This window comes from Carcharhinus amblyrhynchos, chromosome 2 (assembly GCF_965287045.1).
Source record: "Carcharhinus amblyrhynchos chromosome 2, sCarAmb.v2.hapA, whole genome shotgun sequence".
Taxonomy (NCBI): Eukaryota; Metazoa; Chordata; class Chondrichthyes; order Carcharhiniformes; family Carcharhinidae; genus Carcharhinus; species Carcharhinus amblyrhynchos.
In genome coordinates, this window is record NC_137325.1 from 22,902,079 (window position 1) to 22,920,329 (window position 18,251).

The 18,251-nt window shown below is 45.7% G+C and overlaps 1 protein-coding gene across 3 annotated transcripts in view; it reads right to left on the minus strand.

Annotated features, from left to right (window-relative positions):
* The window catches only part of ctnnd2b (catenin (cadherin-associated protein), delta 2b), a 1,166,477-nt gene that overhangs the window by 78,651 nt on the left and 1,069,575 nt on the right, over positions 1-18,251 (minus strand). For all 3 annotated transcript variants that reach the window (XM_080203490.1, XM_080203498.1, XM_080203509.1), the window contains 2 exons: positions 4,086-4,203; positions 1,521-1,706 (listed from right to left, as the gene is read on the minus strand). In XM_080203490.1, the coding sequence (XP_080059616.1) occupies positions 1,521-1,706; positions 4,086-4,203 (304 nt within the window). The remainder of the gene's footprint in view (positions 1-1,520; positions 1,707-4,085; positions 4,204-18,251) is intronic.

The following is an 18,251-nucleotide window of genomic DNA, read 5'->3' on the forward strand; positions in this document are numbered from 1 at the left end:
GACAATGGAATTTAAGTTCAGTTAATAAAATCTGGAATTTGAATGCTAGTCTCAGTAAATGGTAACCACAAAACTAAAAACCCACCTGGTTCACTCTAAAACAGACATCATAATCCTAAGGACCCCATGCAACCCGGACACACTTTCTTCCATCTTCTTCATGTACCAACTGACTGAAGAACAGCTTCTTCCCTCCTACCATCAGACTTTTGAATGGGCATATTTTATATTATGTTGATCTTTCTCTGCAACCTAGCTATGACTGTAGCACAGCAAGAACTCTCACAACACCAGGTTAAAGTCCAACAGGTTTTTTTGGTATGGCGAGCATTCGGAGTGCTGCTCCTTCATCAGGTGAGTGGCTAAAGCGAAGTATCTATTCAGTCCTCTCCCAACCCAGTCCAATGCTGGTGTCACCACATTATAACAGTAACACTACACTCTCCTTTCCTCCTCTACAGACACTATGTTTTGTCTGTATGTCACGCAAGAAACAATACTTTTTATTGTATGCCAATACATATGACAGCAATAAATCAAAAATCAAAAGTTCATTAATGCCCATTGAGAAAGGAAGTCTGCCATCCTTACCTGGTCTGGCCTATACATGATTCTAGATCCACAGCAATGTGATTGACTCTCTTTGCTTTCAGTTAAAATGCAATTAAGGATGGGCAACAAATGCTGACCTTATCATTGATGCCCCCATTCCACAAAGGAATAATTCTACAAGATGCTACAAAAGGGATTAGGGAAAAATGCAGCTTTTCACTCAGCTCCTGCTATATTCCACGATATACAATAGTGATCATGTGTTCTACAGATAATTAGAACCATTTGCTTGTCCCCTGATGGGGGCTATAAGTTGTTCCTAGTTATAACATGTGCATCTTTCATTATAAAGTTGACTCACAGGACAATTCTCCGATTGGACAAGTGAAATTTTCATGCTCTTCTTGGTATTCCAGTGCTGAGAAAATGCATGGGTTTATCTGGTCTTGTCACGCATATTGCTTGTGGATGGCACAGTAACTAGTACTGCTGCCTCACACTGCCAAGGACCCAGGTTTGATTCTCGGCTTGGGTCACTGTCTGTGTGGAGTTTGTGCGTTCTCCCCGTGCCTGCGTGGGTTTCCTCCGGGTGCTCTGGTTTCTTTCCACAGTCTGAAAGACGCTCTGGTTAGACACATTGACCCGAAAAGGTGCCAAAGTGTGTGCAACTAGGGGATTTTGGAACAACTTCATTGCAATGTTAATGTAAGCCTTACTTTTGACAAATAAATAAACTTTTTAAAAAAGACTTTGTAATAAAGATCAGCATAAAGTCAAAATTGCTCAGAAGTGATTCAGAACCTTCTCTGTCCTTCCATTAAAACCAGCAACTCCAGCCCACCTTCTAATGATACTTAGCTGCTTGCTTCAAAAGGACAGAATTCAGTCACTATAGCAATGAACAGTACAAACATTAATCATCAGATGAGTTATCCCCAGTCCCCAGCTCAGCGGGGCCCGCTTGTCACCTGATTCTGGCCCTTCTTTTTCTTCTTCTTCTTGCCCCAACAACCTGAGCTCTCGCTGTCCTTCCCGTTGCTGTCACTGCAAAGCAGCCCGTCAAACTCATCCGTCCCCATCTGCTGTCCCTGGGCCGTCTCCGCTGCCAGCCGGTAAGAAAGGTTCCTCAAGATACAGACGCAATTCTCAATCGTCTAGGAGGAGGACACAAAGATCAAAGTAAATCACATTGCATTGCAGAGCTATCAAGTACAACAGGCCATTCGACCCATTGTGCCCATGCTGGTTATTCAGAAAAGCTGTCCAATTAGTCCCATCCCACTTACTCTTTTCCCATAGCTCTGCAAGTATGAGGTGGCAAGTGTACATCTTTTGAAATATCTATTCTGTACTCTTTGGAAAGCTGCTATTGAATATGCATTCAAGTTCAATATTGTACTTATTAGAATTTTGTCTTAAATGTTTGTGAACTTAGAGTGAGCCAGAATTTGCCGGTCTTCAGTGATAGAAAGGATAACTGAGAGTCCTGAAAGAGTTCTTAACACTTGAAATTAAAAGACAACTTTCAGCGCCAGGTTTAATGGCTAATCAAGGGTGGCACAACGGTTAACACTGCTGTCTCATGGTGCCAGGGTCCAGGGTTCAATTCCAGCTTCAGTCACTGGAGTTTGCAACTGGGTGCCCTGGTTTCCTCTCACAGTCCAAAGATGTGTAGGTTAGGTGCATTGGCCATGGAAAATTCGCCCTTAGCGTCAGGGGTAAATATATGGGGTTACAGGGATAAAGCCTGGGTGGAATTGCTCTAGGTGCAGGCTCAGAGGGCCAAATGGCCTCTTTCTGCATTATAGAGATTCAATGGATTCAATTCTGTGGAATTAATGGGGCAATTAAAGCAAGTTCAGGGGGAGAAAGGTCCAGATGCAGTTGTCACACAGCTAACAGCACCATGGACAGCAATATTTTGAATTACACATCTAACTGCACAGCAGTTCCTTGCCAGAAATGGCAGTGCCGTTTATCAAAAATTAATTGCGAGAACCACTGTCTTGTTGCTGATTTGACAGCTTCTTAAAAGCACAGCGATTCTGATGTTTGAACCTATTAGCATTATTTAAATTAGGGAGATACTGTCAATATGTTGCTATGCTATAATGCTTTTGTGTAATTATCCAGTAAATATATTCCACTATTAATTTTAACTGGGTGTGACAATCTGACCATGTGACATGTATCGCTTCATGCAGAGAGGACAACCATGTTCTGGGAATCTCCAGTGGCCTTTACTGTATTATGATGTGGAGATGCCGGCTTTGGACTGGGGTGGGCTCAGTAAGAAGTCTCACAATACCAGGTTAAAGTCCAACAAATTTATTTGGAATTACAAGCTTTGGGAGCGCTGCTCCTTCATCACCTGGTGTTGTGAGACCTCTTAGGTTACTGTATTATCATGTAATGGTTGGATTAAAATCAGTCCAAAGGCATTCTCTCTCATTCACAACATTATAAACATGAAACTGTAGTTTAAAAGATGCTGGGTGGGTCTTGAGCCCACATCCTGTATGTGTGGGAATGCTGGTAGGAGTGCTAAGTCTAGAGAAAACCAGAGATCACAAATGTTGCCAAAGGAATTACAATTCCGATTTTTGCCGCCTCTCGCCGCTGACCTAATTCTGGGTACGATTTTAATGCAGTTTAAATAAATCTACATGTAATTATGCAATCCCCTCGCCACATGATCCCCCTTATAGTGTATTTATAGCCTGCTGATGTGCCATCACCTTGGCGAGGTTCTCGACAGGTATTTAAAAAGGAAAACCCGTCGAGGGGATCCCTCTGGGGCAAGTATAGCCCCCGGGGGAGAGGGCTATAGCCAGGTAGTGTCCTAGCAATGCCCCCTAGCACAGGTTGATACTGCCAAGATTGAGGGGGTGGTGGGAGAAATAACACAGTGATTATTGTCGGGGAGGGGGGTGGTGGGCAGGATGTGGAGGGTAGACTTTATTTTGATTGGGCATTTTTTAAAGATAACACCCTAATCTCTGTGCAGATTCCCTGCCTGCCAGAGTGACGGCGTAAACCATGCACACTCATCTTGTTTCTTTAAAGAGACTCAAAATCTGCTGAGAAAACCGGTCTGTGTAATTGGTGAGATAGACACCAATTTCCTGATAACCTGACACTTTGCCAAATTCTGGTAAGCTCGCCCCCACTGTCTCCGGAATGGAGAAGGCTTATCCTCTATAAAGGGGAATCAAAATTATCTGGAAAAAGTACAATGATGACTGTACTGAAGTTATAAACAGTTTATAACAAAATACCTAAAGATATTTTAAACATGATTTATATCCTGTCGTTTGTGAATATTTTTTCACAGATGTTTTCTCCTGAAGATAACTTGCATTCATCAACAATAATTTTGAGTAACAAATAAATCTTTTGGAGGTGAAATTGGATTTTTCTGTTCAACATCTCTAAATCCAACCATCCCTACTCCCCTGTCAACCCTCCCGCCAACCCCAGATTCCCAACAGTAAGACCACACAGGGCAAAATAAGATCTGAGAATGGCCATACCTTACTGTCAATCTCGCTACTCCCCAGGGCGGATTGGATCACATACAGCAATGCATCGGTGAGGCCGTCACATTCTCTCATCCTTCTCCGTGCCTCCTCGCCAGCAGAGCTCACGTTCCTGCAAAAGGGGGCACAGAACATGGGTCAGTCGCTACCTGATATTTGTGGGCACTCTATGATGTTCCTCCTGGGATCTGCTTGCAGCACTGTCCTGGAACTTAATCCCCAATCTCCAGGTACATCGTAACGCATCACCCATGTAGATGGGGAGATAATATTTAATCTAAGCGAATTTCTCATTTGTGTGGTAATTTCCTGAAAGACTGTCATGGAGAAGAGGGCAAATAATACATTTCCCAAAGCAGAGTTAAAAATGTCCGAGCAATTCATTCGTAACTTGTAAACTTGGGTAAAAATATGTTTGATTTGTTTATTGAAATATAACATTGCTTTGTAATGCACGATATGTTTGTCACTGTACATCGAGTTACTCTGATGTATCACTGAATAGTTGTCTTTCAAACTGAGGCCTAAGTTAGTGTTATTAGTCAAAGCCTAATGTAGTTATGTGGAAATATTATCCAAAAGCCAGTCCACCAAATCATGGGGCTAAACTTTACTTTGAAAAGTGGGATATTAAAATATAGCACTGTCCGTGGCAGGATCCCCAAGACAGAATAATCAACAGCCCTTGCCCATAAACAAACCGTAAGTGTTTGCAACATTAAGGTTATTAAAATATTCATAACCATCTGTTGACGAGGAGTTTTGTGCCATGGCTCCTTTTCACAGAGTTGCATTGTTTATTATTGCTGATCTATGAACTGATTCAGCCTCAAATCCCCAGAAAGTTATTAGAAAGTGTAAACGACCGTGGCTGAGAACATCCTGACATATTTCAAAAGAAATCTCAAATAGTTCACAGCAACTAACTTTGCGGCATTTATTTCTTTCTGCCGTTCCCAGCTGGGCTCAGCACTTGCAGGTAAAAGGGCATTTACCATTAGAATCTCCTTGAAAGAAACACCTTCTTTTCCTTCCAAATTCATCCAAACTTTGAACCCAAAATTTAGGGTGGAATTCTCCTAAAAAAAAATTTGAAGTGTTGAATTTGCGTGAAAACTGGAGTAAATCCCGTTGATTTTCTCAGCGTGTGTTTCAAAATGAATCTGCCACATTCTGTCACTGCAAAGAACACCATTGTGATTTACTCCAAAAATCAGTGGGTGGGGCCTATCCTCGCTGGGGAGGCTGGTAACTCAGAGCAGAACAGGGCACTGTGCATACGCTGATCTGTCAGAGCCAAGATTAGCGCATGCACACAGTCCCGCACTGCCGGCCTCCCGATTGCTGGCCAGTCAGCCCCGTAAACCCCGTGATACCGGTTCTCCACCCATCCACAGCATTTTTGCTGGTCCCCATGCATGTCTGGTCCAGCCTCAAACATTCCCCCTCCCGCAGCCCCAATCTCCTGCACCCGATTCCCCACCTCTGCAGCCACAACCATCCCCTGCCCCCTTCCACCCCGATAGCTAGCCCTGATCGCTGGCCTCCCTCCTTCTCTCCCCCATTGGTCTCCATGCAGAGTGGCAGTGGCACCCCCACACCCAGGCCGATTGTCTGCCCCCTACGCTGCGCCCACACAGACCCTGTTCCTTGGCACTGCCTGATGCCTGATGAGCATGCCCAATGCCCCCTGGGCATTGATACTTTGCCCCTTGGACAGTGCCAGTGGGCACAGGCTGGCCAAGGGGCCAATGACCAGGGGGCACCACCATCCCTGCTGCCCAACCCTCTCGGGAGACACTAATTTCTCCCCTTCACTCCAGCAGGGTCAGGCTGCTAGTCCCCCAAAAGTGGGGAGCAGTATTCCCCACTGGAATGAACCACACTGCTGGGGGTTTGGGGGGATGGGGGCATGAGTGGGATTTAAAATATATGGTAATGAACATTACCATAACTTTTGCACCTCCCCACCCATTTCTGGCACAGAGCTGACATCGCTGGAAATTCGGCGCTGGGAGACGCTAGCGGGCCAGGACGCCCAGCACAGATCCCGCACATCGGGATTCCAGCGCCACTGGAATCTCCTGGCCTGCTGCTTTAATTTTTCAGTGGATGGGAGAATTGCCGCCTTAATCTTTAATTTTTGCACCGATGGGAATCAACGTTTGCAACGAGATCTGCTGAGATAGGAGTCATATCACATTAATCAGGGTCTGAGTGATCACTGGGACCAACACCAATCAGGTTGGAGAGCATTTTCCCTCATTCCTTTGTCCCTAATTCACTTGGATTCTTTGTTTTGTTTTCCTGCCTCTCCGAGAAGTTCACATAGCTTTTGGGTGAGATGGGGAGCGTGTGCATTGTGATGCACAAGCAGTTACAGTGTGGTGGGGCAAGCTTGATAAACCAGAGGGTCTTTTCCTTGCCTGTACGGATCTGCTTTTAAATAGCTGAGATCTACTGATGCATATGGCTGCGGGAACTGTCATACACTCTTCACAATTTGATTCGCTCCATGCGATAACAAGAAATGCTGAAAACACTGGTTCTGACAACATCTCAGCTAAAGAAGATTTGCGTTCCAGAACTACAACAGCCGCAACACTGGTATTACCCCAAAATCTGAAACATTGCCAATGTATAACCTCTTCACAAAATTAGGCTAAATCTAGTCAATTACTGCCCTTCAGTCTCCTCTCAATCATCAGTAAAGTGGTGGAAGGTGTCATACTAACAGTGTTAACAAGTGGCACTTACACAGCAGTAAACTGCTCACTAATGTCTAGTTTGGCTAGCCCCATGGACACACTACTCCAGAACCTGTTACAATCTTGGTCTAAGTATGGACAAAAGAGCCAGCTTCCAGATATGAGGTGAGAGTGATTACCCTGGACGTCAAGTTAATTGTAATCAGGGGAAAATCTCCACTGCTTGAAGTCATATTGAGCACAAAAGAAGGTGATTGTAGTTGTTGGAGATCATTCATTCATCTCAATTACAGGACATCGCTGCAGGATTTCCGCAGGGTGGTCTCTGGGTCCCAACCATTTTCTGTTGCTTCATCATTAACATACCTCGATCACGAAGTCAGAAGTGGGCTCTTTACTGATGACTACACAACATTTAGCATCATGCATGACTCCTCAGATACTGAAGCAGCCCAAGCTCATACGCAGCAAGACCTCGGGGACATCTTACCAAAAAAGTTCTAAGCACAAAGAGTGTGAAAATGAGAGAGTTTCAGACCCTTTTCTTTGGCAAGAGATCTTATGATATTTAGAATAAAAAAGAGGCAAAGAGTGATTTTTTTTGACTTTTCATCACTGTCACAAGTAGGTTTACATTAACAATGCAATGAAGTTACTGTGAAAATCCCCCAGTGCCTGTTCTGGTACACTGAGGGAGAATTTCACACGGCCAATGCACCTAACCAGCATGTCTTTTGGAACTGTGGGCGGAAACTGGAGAAAACCCACACAGACATGGGAAGAACATGCAGATTCCACACAGACCCAGTCGGTAATTGAACCCAGATCCCTGGTGCTGTGAGGCAGCACTGCTAACCACTGTGACACTGTGCCACCCCCCTCACCAGTAGGGAGAGTGGACAGAGTCTATCAGATTGGGGTCGGTAAGATCGTGTGAGGTGAGAAACGGGGTGTGAACCCAGATTAATCGCCTCTCTTACAATCTTATCTGTTGATTGATTGGCGTGACGGGCTGGTAAGATTGCCCCCCCTCCAGATAATGTTCAGACCTGGGCTGATAAATTGCAAGGAACACTCCTGCACACTAGCGCCAGGCAATGATCATCTCTAATAGCAGGATATCTAACCATCTCCCCTTGATGTTCAAATGCATTAGCATTGCTTAAAGTCACCCCACACCCTGCCCATCAACAGCCACCTGTAAGTTAACATCGATCAGAAGCTTAACTGAGCCAGCTACATAAACACTGGGGCTATAATAGCAAGTTAGATGATAGGAATTTGGTGGTAAGTAACTCATCTCACCAAAGTCTGTCTATCATCAAAAAGTCATGGTGGCACAGTGGTTAACGCTGCTGCCTCACAGCGCCAGGGACCCAGGTTCAGTTCCGGCCTTGGGTCACTGTCTGTGTGGAGTCTGCATGTTCTCCCCGTGTCTGTGTGGGTTTCCTCCGGGTGCTGTGGTTTCCTCCCATAGTCTGAAAACATGCTGGATAGGTGCATTGGCCATGCTATATTTTCCCTCAGCGTACCCAAGCAGGCACTGGAGTACGGCGACTCAGGGTTTTTCACAGTAACTTCATTGCAGTGTTAATGTAAGCCTACTTGTGACAAATAAATAAACTTTAAGCTTTAAAAATAAACAGATTAGGAGTGTGATGGAAAACTCTCCATTTACCTGGATGCATGAGCTCCAAAAACATTTGAGGAGGAGGACAAAGCAGTCCACTTGATTGGCACTCCATCCAACACTTAAACCTTTGTTCCCTTCACCCCAGGTGCACAATGGCAGCAGTGTGCATACACCACCTACAAAATGTACAGCAACAACGCACCAAGCCTCATTCGACAGCTCCTTCCAAAACCTGCAAACTTTATCAGCTTGAGGACAAATGGCAACAGAGGTGAGGGAACAACATCACTGGCAAATCCCTTTTAAAGCCACACACCACCCTGACTGCAATCACATTGGCATTCCTTCACTGTTACTGGGTCAAAACCCCTTTCGATGGCACAGTGCGCAAATGCACATCTCATGGACTGTGGTGGTTCAAAAATATGGCTCATTGCCACCTTGTCAAGGGCAAGTAGGAATGAGCCACAAATCCTGGTTGTGCTAGCAATGCTCATGTCTCACAAAAGAATAATAATCTGGTCTACATCTTCCCTTTGCAAGGAAGGGATGGATATACCAAGCAGAAAATGTCATTTTTTAAAAAAGATATAATTTGATAAAGCTAGATTTGCGATTCTGTAACAATACCAAAAGCAGCAGGCCGGCAGTGAAGGACTACCCATCTGTGAAAACTCTCTCAAGTGACATCCCTTAGATTCAGTGAGTAAACCAATTAATTCTTCACCAAGCGTTAATGGCTGTCTGTTCAAACAGATGTTACGTTCTACCAACCTTCTTCTTACAAATGTCTGAGCACCGTGACAGGGCTTTCTCAGTGGAAAGCTATTCATTACACAAATATGATTCTGTGACAATGTGCCTAAGTGGAATTTGTAAACAATTATTAAGATACTCTACTCACATCATCCACCGTGCCAGCCAACTGCTCAGCCGTGTCTGAGCTGCACGAGCAGCTCTGTTCATCACTTTGCTTCCCCGTTCCCTCTGCCAGCTGAGCACAGACGGCATGGAACTGCGGAGCCAGCCTGTCTGGAGGGATGCATTATGGGTCAGGATGGCACGCTCTGCATCCTTTGATCCATGCCCTCGTCCACTTTGTTAAGCCTCCAAAGCAGTAATTGCACCGGATTAAGAGCTGTTCTGCATAACTTGGCAGGGGCAAGTAAGATTGGGAGGGTCAAATACAAGGTTGCCAACCCTCTCGGAATAGCTGGGAGTCTCCCAGATTCTGTCGACACACCACCTGGAATATGTCCAGACGGATATGATAACCTTGGCTGTAGAATACAAAAGGCTAACTGACGGGATGAACTAAGTAAAGTTTATTTATTTGTTTCACAAGCAGGCTTAATTCACACTGCAATGAAATTACTGTGAAAATACCCTAGCTGCCACACTCTGGCGCCTGTTCAGGTACACTGAGGGAGAATTTAGCATGGCCAATGAATTTAACATGGTCAATCCACCTAACCTGCACATCTTTGGACTGTGGGAGGAAACCGGGACACCCAGAGGAAACCCATGCAGATGCAGGGAGGAAGTGCAAACTCCACACAGACAGTGGCCCAAGTCGGGAATCGAACCTGGGTCCTGGCGCTGTGAGACAGCAGTGCTAACCACTGTGTCACTGTGCAGTGGAGTGTGGGATATGACAGGGATGGTGATGCACTGAGGGCAATGGACAATTGGGTGGGCCAATGAATCTGCCATGGAACATCCTGCCACAATGGGACTGGAAAATCTCAGCCTGAACTGGACTGTAGAATATCACAAGAACTGTAATGAACTGGAAAGTGGGGAGCAGGATATCAGATAAACTCAGTGAGGACTAGATAAGTAACTGGATGTAACATTATTTATTATTTTGTGGAATGTGGGTTTCGCTGGCAGTAAGGCATTTGTTGCCTATCCCTATTTGTCCTTGAACTGAGTGGCTTGGTGCACCATTTCAGAGGGTTTTTTAAGAATCAATCACATTGCTGTGGATCTGCAGTCATATTTAGGTCAGACTGTGCAAGGATGGCAGATTTCTTTCCTGAAAGAAGGGAGTGAACCAGATGGTTTCTAATGACCATCAACAATGCTTTCATGGTCCGTGTGACTGAAACTAGCTTTTCAATTCCAGATTATTAACTTGAATTTAAATTCCACCAGCTGCCATGGTGGGATTTGAACCCCTGTCCCCAGACTATTAGACTGGGCTTCTGGATGACAAGTTCGGTGAAAATACCACTGTGCTATTGAAATTGCCCATGAGATGAACTGGAAGGTGGAGTTTGGGCTATCACATAAGCTTGGTGACAAGCCAGAAGGTGTAGCTTCAGTGCAAGTGTGTTGCGAAGAGGAAAAAATGATAAAATTAAAATAGAACCAATGTCAGAAACTGTTTCGACTTCACTAAGGTATGATGCCTATTTTTAGCAAGATTGTGAGTCCAGCTGTGTCCTATTTTTCACATGAGCACTCAGACCATTACGATGAGGCTGTGGTAGGGTAAATTCAACTGAACTCTGAACAAACAAGGAAATCAAAAATATTTAGCAGCTCACCATGTCTCCAGGATGTCCTAAGATGTCTCACAATGAAGTGTTGTATTGAAGGTTAAAGAGGAAATGCCTTCGACGCAGTCAGCTGAACATCAGCTGATGGGCATTTTTTGGTGTACATTTTCTTTCTTTTTTACAATTTAATGATGATACTGAGTTTTTCTGTTTCACCAGAATCATACAGGGTTAAATGTGTATAAATTAGGAGGCCAGCGTGCACAGTCCAGGCTGATATTCCCTTGAGTTCAGAAGATTAAGTGGCAATGTAATTGAGATGATTAATTCGAGGATTTGATCAGGTCGCTAGGGAGCACCTATTTTGTCTGGTGGGCCAGTCCACTTTAAAGACACTTATAACCTTAGAACAAGAGTTAGGCTGTTCAGGTGTGAAGTTAAAAATATATTTTATTATACTAAGGGTAGTGAAAATTCTGGCTCCCTCTCATAAATTGTTGAGGCGAGAACAATTTTAAATTTCAACAGGGAAGTTAACAGATTTTTGTTGGGCAAGTGAATGAAGGATTACAAAGTTTGCAGATGATACAAAGGTATGTAGAGGGACAGGTAGTATTGAGGAAGCGGGGGGCTGCAGAAGGACTTGGACAGGTTAGGAGAGTGGGCAAAGAAGTGGCAGATGGAATACAATGTGGAAAAGTGTGAGGTTATGCACTTGGGAAGGAGGAATGGAGGCATAGGCTACTTTCTGAATGGGGAAGTGCTTAGGAAATCAGAAACACGAAGAGACTTGGAAGTCCTTGTTCAAGATTCTCTGAAGGTTGACGTGCAGGTTCAATTGGCAGTTCGGAAGGTAAATGCAATGTTAGCATTCATGTCGAGAGGGCTGGAATACAAGAGCAGGGATGTACTTCTGAGGCTGTATAAGGCTCTGGTCAGATCCCATTTGGAGTATTATGAGCAGTTTTGGGTCCTGGATCTAAGGAAGGATGTGCTGACTTTGGAAAGGGCAGTAAGAGCTCTCATAACACCAGGTTAAAGTCCAACAGGTTTATTTGGTAGCACAGGCTTTCAGAGTGTCGCTCCTTCTTCAGGTGAATGAAGAGTTGTGTTCACAAACAGGGCATACATAGGCACAGACTCAGTTTACAAATCTTTACAGGTAATCAAGTGTTTACAGGTACAGACAATATGAATGGAGAGAGATTTAAGCACAGGTTAAAGAGATATGAATTGTCTCCAGCCAGGACAGTTAGTGAGATTTTGCAAGCCCAGGCAAGTCGTGGGGGTTGCAAATAGTGTGACATGAACCAAAGATCCTGGTTGAAGCCATCCTCACGCGTGCAGAGCTTAGCTGTCAGTTTTGCGTTGTCCTGAAGGCTGATTCTGCGTTGTCGTGAAGGCTGCCTTGGAGAACGTTTACCCGAAGATCAGAGGCTGAATGCCCATGGCTGCTGAACTGTTCCCCAACAGAAAGGGAACACTCCTGCTTGGTGATTGTTGAGTGGTGTTCATTCATCCATTGTTGTAGTGTCTGCATCGTCTCCCCAATGTACCATGCTTCGGGGCATCTTTTCCAGGTAGACAACGTTGGCTGAGTTGCAAGAGTATGTACTGTGTACCTCGTGGATGGTGTTCTCACGTAAAATGATGTCATCCATGTCAATAATCCAACATGTCTTGTGGAGGTTGCTGTGGCAGGGTTGTGTGGTATTGTGGTCACTGTTCTCCTGAAGGCTGGGTAGTTTGCTGCGAACAATAGTCTGTTTGAGGTTGTGCCTTTGTTTGAAGGTAAGAAGTGGGGATGTGGGGATGGCCTTGGCGAGATGTTCGTCTTCATTGATGACATGTTGACTCCGGAGAAGATGTCATAGCTTCTCCGCTCCGGGGAGGTACTGGACAACGAAGGGTACTCTGTCCACTGTATCCCGTGTTTGTCGTCTCAGGTTGTCGATGCGATTTTTCGCTGTGGCACATCGAAACTGTCGATCAATGAGTCGAGCTCCATATCCTGTTCTTATGAAGGTGTCTTTTAGCGTCTGGAGCTGCCTGTTGCGATCCTCCTCATCTGAGCAGATCCTGTGTATATGGAGGGCTTGTCCGTAAGGGATGACTTCTTTAATCTGTTTAGAGTGGAGGCTGGAGAAGTGGAGCATCGTGAGGTTATCTGTGAGCTTGTGGTACAGTGAAGTGCTGAGTGACTGTCCTTGGTGGAGATGCGTGTGTCCAAGGAATCCATCCCCTACGTCGTCTACCTCATATGCCGCAGGAAAGGATGTCCCGACGCATGGTACGTTGAGACCATGCAGATGCTACAATAACGGATGAATGAACATCACTCGACAATCACTGGGCAGGATTGTTCTCTTCCTGTTGGGGAACACTTCGGCAGCCTCTGATCTTTGGGTAAGCATTCTCCAAGGCGGCCTTCACGACACATGACAACGCAGAATCGGCGAACAAAAACTGATAGCCAAATTCCGCACACATGAGGACGGCCTCAACCAGGATCTTGGGTTCATGTCACACTATCTGTAATCCCCATGACTTGCCTGGGCTTGCAAAATCTCACTAACTGTCCTGGCTGGAGACAATTCACATCTCTTTAACCTGTGCTTAACCCTCTCTCCACTCACGCTATCTGTACCTGAAAAGACTTGATTATCTGTAAAGACTCGCATTCCAATCATTATTTTCCAAATCGAATCTGTGTCTATGTATGCCCTGTTTGTGAACACAACTCTTCACTCACCTGAAGAAGGAGCAACACTTCGAAAGCTCATGCTACCAAATAACCTGTTGGACTTCAACCTGGTGCTGTGGGACTTATTACTGTGCTTTCCCCAGTCCAAAGCCGGCATCGCCACATCTTGGAAAGGGTCCAGAGGAGGTTCACAAGAATGATCCCTGGAATGAAGAGCTTGGTGTATGAAGAATGGGTGAGGACTCTAGGTCTGTACTCATTGGAGTTTAGAAGGATGAGGGGGATCTTACTGAAACATACAGGGTACTGCGAGGCTTGAATAGAGTGGACGTGGAAAGGATATTTCCACTAGTAGGAAAGACTAGAACCAGAGGGCACAACCACAGGCTGAAGGGATGATCCTTTGAAACAGAGATGAGGAGGAATTTCTTCAGCCAGAGAGTGGTGAATCAGTGGAACTCTTTGCCGCAGAAGGCTGCGGAGACCAGGTCATTGAGTGTCTTGTAGATAAAGATAGATAGGTACTTGACTAATAAGAGGATCAGGGATTACGGGGAGAAGGCAGGAGAATGGGGATGAGAAAAATATCAGCCATGATTGAATGGCGGAGCAGAGTCGATGGGCCGTGTGGCCTAATTCTGCTCCTATGTCTTATGGTAAATGGTTTTAACTTTGAAAATCAGCCTTGATCGAACTGCATCTTATTAGCATTGCTGCCTCACAGCGCCAAGGACCCAGGTTCGATTCCCAACTTGGGTCATTGTCTGTGTGGAGCCTGAATGTTCTCCCTGTGTTTGTGTGGATTTCCTCTGGGTGCACTGGTTTCCTCATAATCTGAAAGGCATGCTGGTTAGGTGCATTGGCCATGCTAAATCCTCCCTCAGTGTACGCGAATAGGCGCCAGAGTGTGGCAACTAGGATATTTTCACAGTAACTTCATTGCAGTGTTACTGTAAGCCTGCTTGCGACACAATTAAATAAACTTTAGATAATGGTTGGAATGAGAGTTTTTACAGCTAACATCTTTACCCATAAAGACTCGCATTCCAACCATTATCTTGTAAATTGAATTTGTGTCAAGACATGCCACGTTTGTGAACACAACTCCCACTCACCTGAGTGGGAGTGCTCTGAAAGCTTGTGGTTTGTGCTACCAAATAAACCTGTTGGACTTTAACCTGGCGTTGTGAGACTTCTTACCGGAAAGGATTTCGCCAGTGCCGACTGATAAGGAGGCTGCTACTGGGACCACCATGAGGATGGCAGCCTGGCCCTCTGAACTGCCCAGTCAGAAGGGCAGCAGTGTACCCGCATCACTGGGAGAGGTGGCCACTGCTGATGCGGAAGGGAAAAATACTGAGGTGCCCTGAAAAAGGCCCAGGAAGACATTTCTTTCATCTATTGGAGGCCTGGGCATTATGACGGGTCAAACCCTCCTGCGGCATTCTCAGGGCTGCAGGGGCTGGCCATTGCTACATCCAGGGGACACGGAGTCTTCAGGGAGGAAGGTTCCACTGAGCCACTTCAGGATGTCTCAACATACCTGACAGTCTCCCAATGTGGTGGCGAGTCGGTCTGACACTGGTAAAATAGCAACATAGAAGATAGGAGCAGAAGGAGGCAATTTGGCCCTTTGAATCTGCTTCACCAGTCATCACGATCATGGCTGATCACCCAACTCAATAGCTTAATCTGCTTTCTCCTCATAACCTTCAATCCCATTCACCCCAAGTGCTATATCCAGCCACCTCTCGAATACATTCAATGTTTTGACATCAACTATTTCCTGTGGTCATGAATTCCACAGGCTCACCATCTTTGGGTGAAGAAATGTCTCCTCACCTCCGACCTAAATGGTCTACCCTGAATCCTCAGACTGTGACCCCTGATTCTGGACTCCCCCATCATCAGGAACATCCTCTCTGCACCTACCCAGTCTAATCCTGTTAATATTTTATAAGTCTATATGAGATCCCTCCTCATTCGTCTGAACTCCGCGAAAACATCCTAACCCAGTCAATCTCTCCTCATACATCCCGTCATCCCCAGAATCAGCCAGGTAAACCTTCGCTGCACTCCCTTGAGAGCGAGAACATCCTTCCTCAGAAAAGACCAAAACTGCATATAATACTCTTGTGGGTTTTATGGGCGTTAGTGGGTCAGTTAATTGGATTAATTGGTTGCCCATTGCCAATCAAAGGGCAGCTGAACTGCTGTGATTCCAGCCTTTTGAAATAGGAAGATATTGGGTTTCTCCCCTGTCACCTTCTGCCACCGTTTTACCAACCCTCCCGCCTCCCTGTCCATCTCCAGGGGGCTTGTAAAATCCCTGGTATAACTTTCAAAATGCAATTAAGTAACATTAAGTCTTAGGAATAGTAAGCATTTGCCTGAAAAGGCTCCTCAGTAATTAATTTTCTCTCAGAGGATAAGAGAGACAATTAATTTAGAAAATAATCAAAATCCCATCAATACCCTTTGCGGGAATCCTGCATTCATCTACGGTAGTTGCTAAACTAATATGAAGAAGACATAACGTAACCCACAGAAAATGTGCTGGACTGGGACAGGTTTTTACATTCTATACATCGTCCCATCCATGATCAGTCAATGTAAAGTGACATACGTCACCTACCGCAGCTATTAAATCGGTGGGCAGCAAGCCTTTGAATCGAACAAAAGTCACAAAAACAAGGGCCAAATTACAAATACTTCATTGAGCTTAAAGCATCCTCCCCAAAACTTGAGTCCAACATATGTGCAACTGTCAGAAAGTAGTGCAAACCATTTGCCAAGAACAGAAGGAAAAGCAGAGCTGTTTCTGTAAAGCACCGTTTACAGCCTCAGGATTTTCTGAAGCATTTTACAATGAGCAGAGTAAAAACAAAGGCCCTTTGGCCCTTCAAGCCTGTGCTGATCATGGTGCCCTAACTAAACTTAAAAAAAAATTTCTGTCCTTACTCAGTCTGTATCCCTCTTTTCTCTCCCTATTCATGTACCCATCCAGATGCCTTTTAAGTGTTGCTAATATGCCTGCTTCCACCACCTCCTCTGGCAGAACGTTCCAGACACCCACCACTCTCTGCGTGAAAAACTTCCCATGCACACGTCCGTTAAACGTTCCACCCCACTCACCTTAAACCCTACCCCCTTGTAATTGACATTTCCACCCTGGGAAAAAGTCTCTGACTATCCACCCTGTCTATGCCTCTCATGATTTTGTAGACCTCTACCTCCCCTCAGGCTCCGCCTTTCCAATGAAAACAATCCTGGTTTATTCAACCTCTTCAACTTTTGAAGGATAGCCATTCTTGTAATGTAGAAAAGATGGGAGTAAATGGCATATAGCAGAGTCCCACAAACAGCCCTGAGATAATGGCCACGTAGTCCAGCTTCCTTTTTAAGAAACGTTATTTGAGGTAAATGTTGGACCCTGTTCAAAACTCCACAGATCTGCTTCAGAATAATACCATGCAATTTTTGACACCTAGCTGGGGTTAACCTGGGCACTAGTTGCAAGTCTCATCTGAAAGAAAGCCTTTCGACAGTGTAGCTTTCCAGCAGTACTGCATAGCATGGCCAGGGGTTTATTGGGCAGAAATGATGCCGCCCACTGGCTGTAAAGTCGAGGACAACCCCACCTTAGACAATGAAGGAAGCCTCGACTGGATTGTACAGCGATCAGGGCAGTCAGCTGCCTGCACTTGAGGCTTCTGCCCCTTGAAGGGAGGATGTCATGCTCAACCACCAAGAGCTGCTGGCTGATTGGATGGCTGGCAGCTCTTCCGCGCCATCATCGATACAGGTAGCAGTGGCAACAGGCCCGGACCAGCTGCAGGAAGGAATCCCAGAGTGCAGGGAAGTGTATGAGGCTTGCAGGGATGGGACAGGAAGATGGGGGGAGGTGGGGGGGAGGGGGGAGAGGTTTGCGGGGGAGGGGGGGAGGTGGAGGTGGAGGTGGGATAGTTGGGATCATGAGGGCATGGGTTATTGTTGCTGGGTGAAGGTGGGGGTTGGCCTCCATAGGCCACAAGGTGCTCCATCCAACGACGTGCAGGTCAGGTGGATTGGCCAAGCTAAATTACTCCTTAGTATCAGGGGGTTTAGCAGCGTAAATATGTGGGATAATGCGGTCGGTGCAGTCTCAATGGGCTGAATGGCCTCCTTTTGCACTGGAGGGATTCTATGATTCTCAGAGGTCCCCATCCCACACTGAGCCCACAAGGAGGCCACCAGGGTGCAGTTGGTGGTGGGGGCATCACATTGCGGTACTCATCCACCGCTGGTAACATATCAGCAGCAAAATCGATGGGCCTGATACATCCTGCCAATTCACCTGATTTTCTGCCCAACCAACCCTTGCCCCCATGCCCCCTGTCTCCCAGCAGACCCCTTGTGGCCGTGTAACTCCTGGATTTGTGTTGGCATCTCTAGAGTTGGCTGAAGGTAAGTCGTGACGATGGTGCTTCCCACTCCCCCTGACTACATGGCAATGCCTTTCCACATGCATTTAATTGCTGTTTGCTAAGGAGCAGCTGAATGCAAACCAACTTCTATCTGGGGCAGCCGAGGATCTCATTTGCATCGGTGAAAAATCTGACATGGCAAACC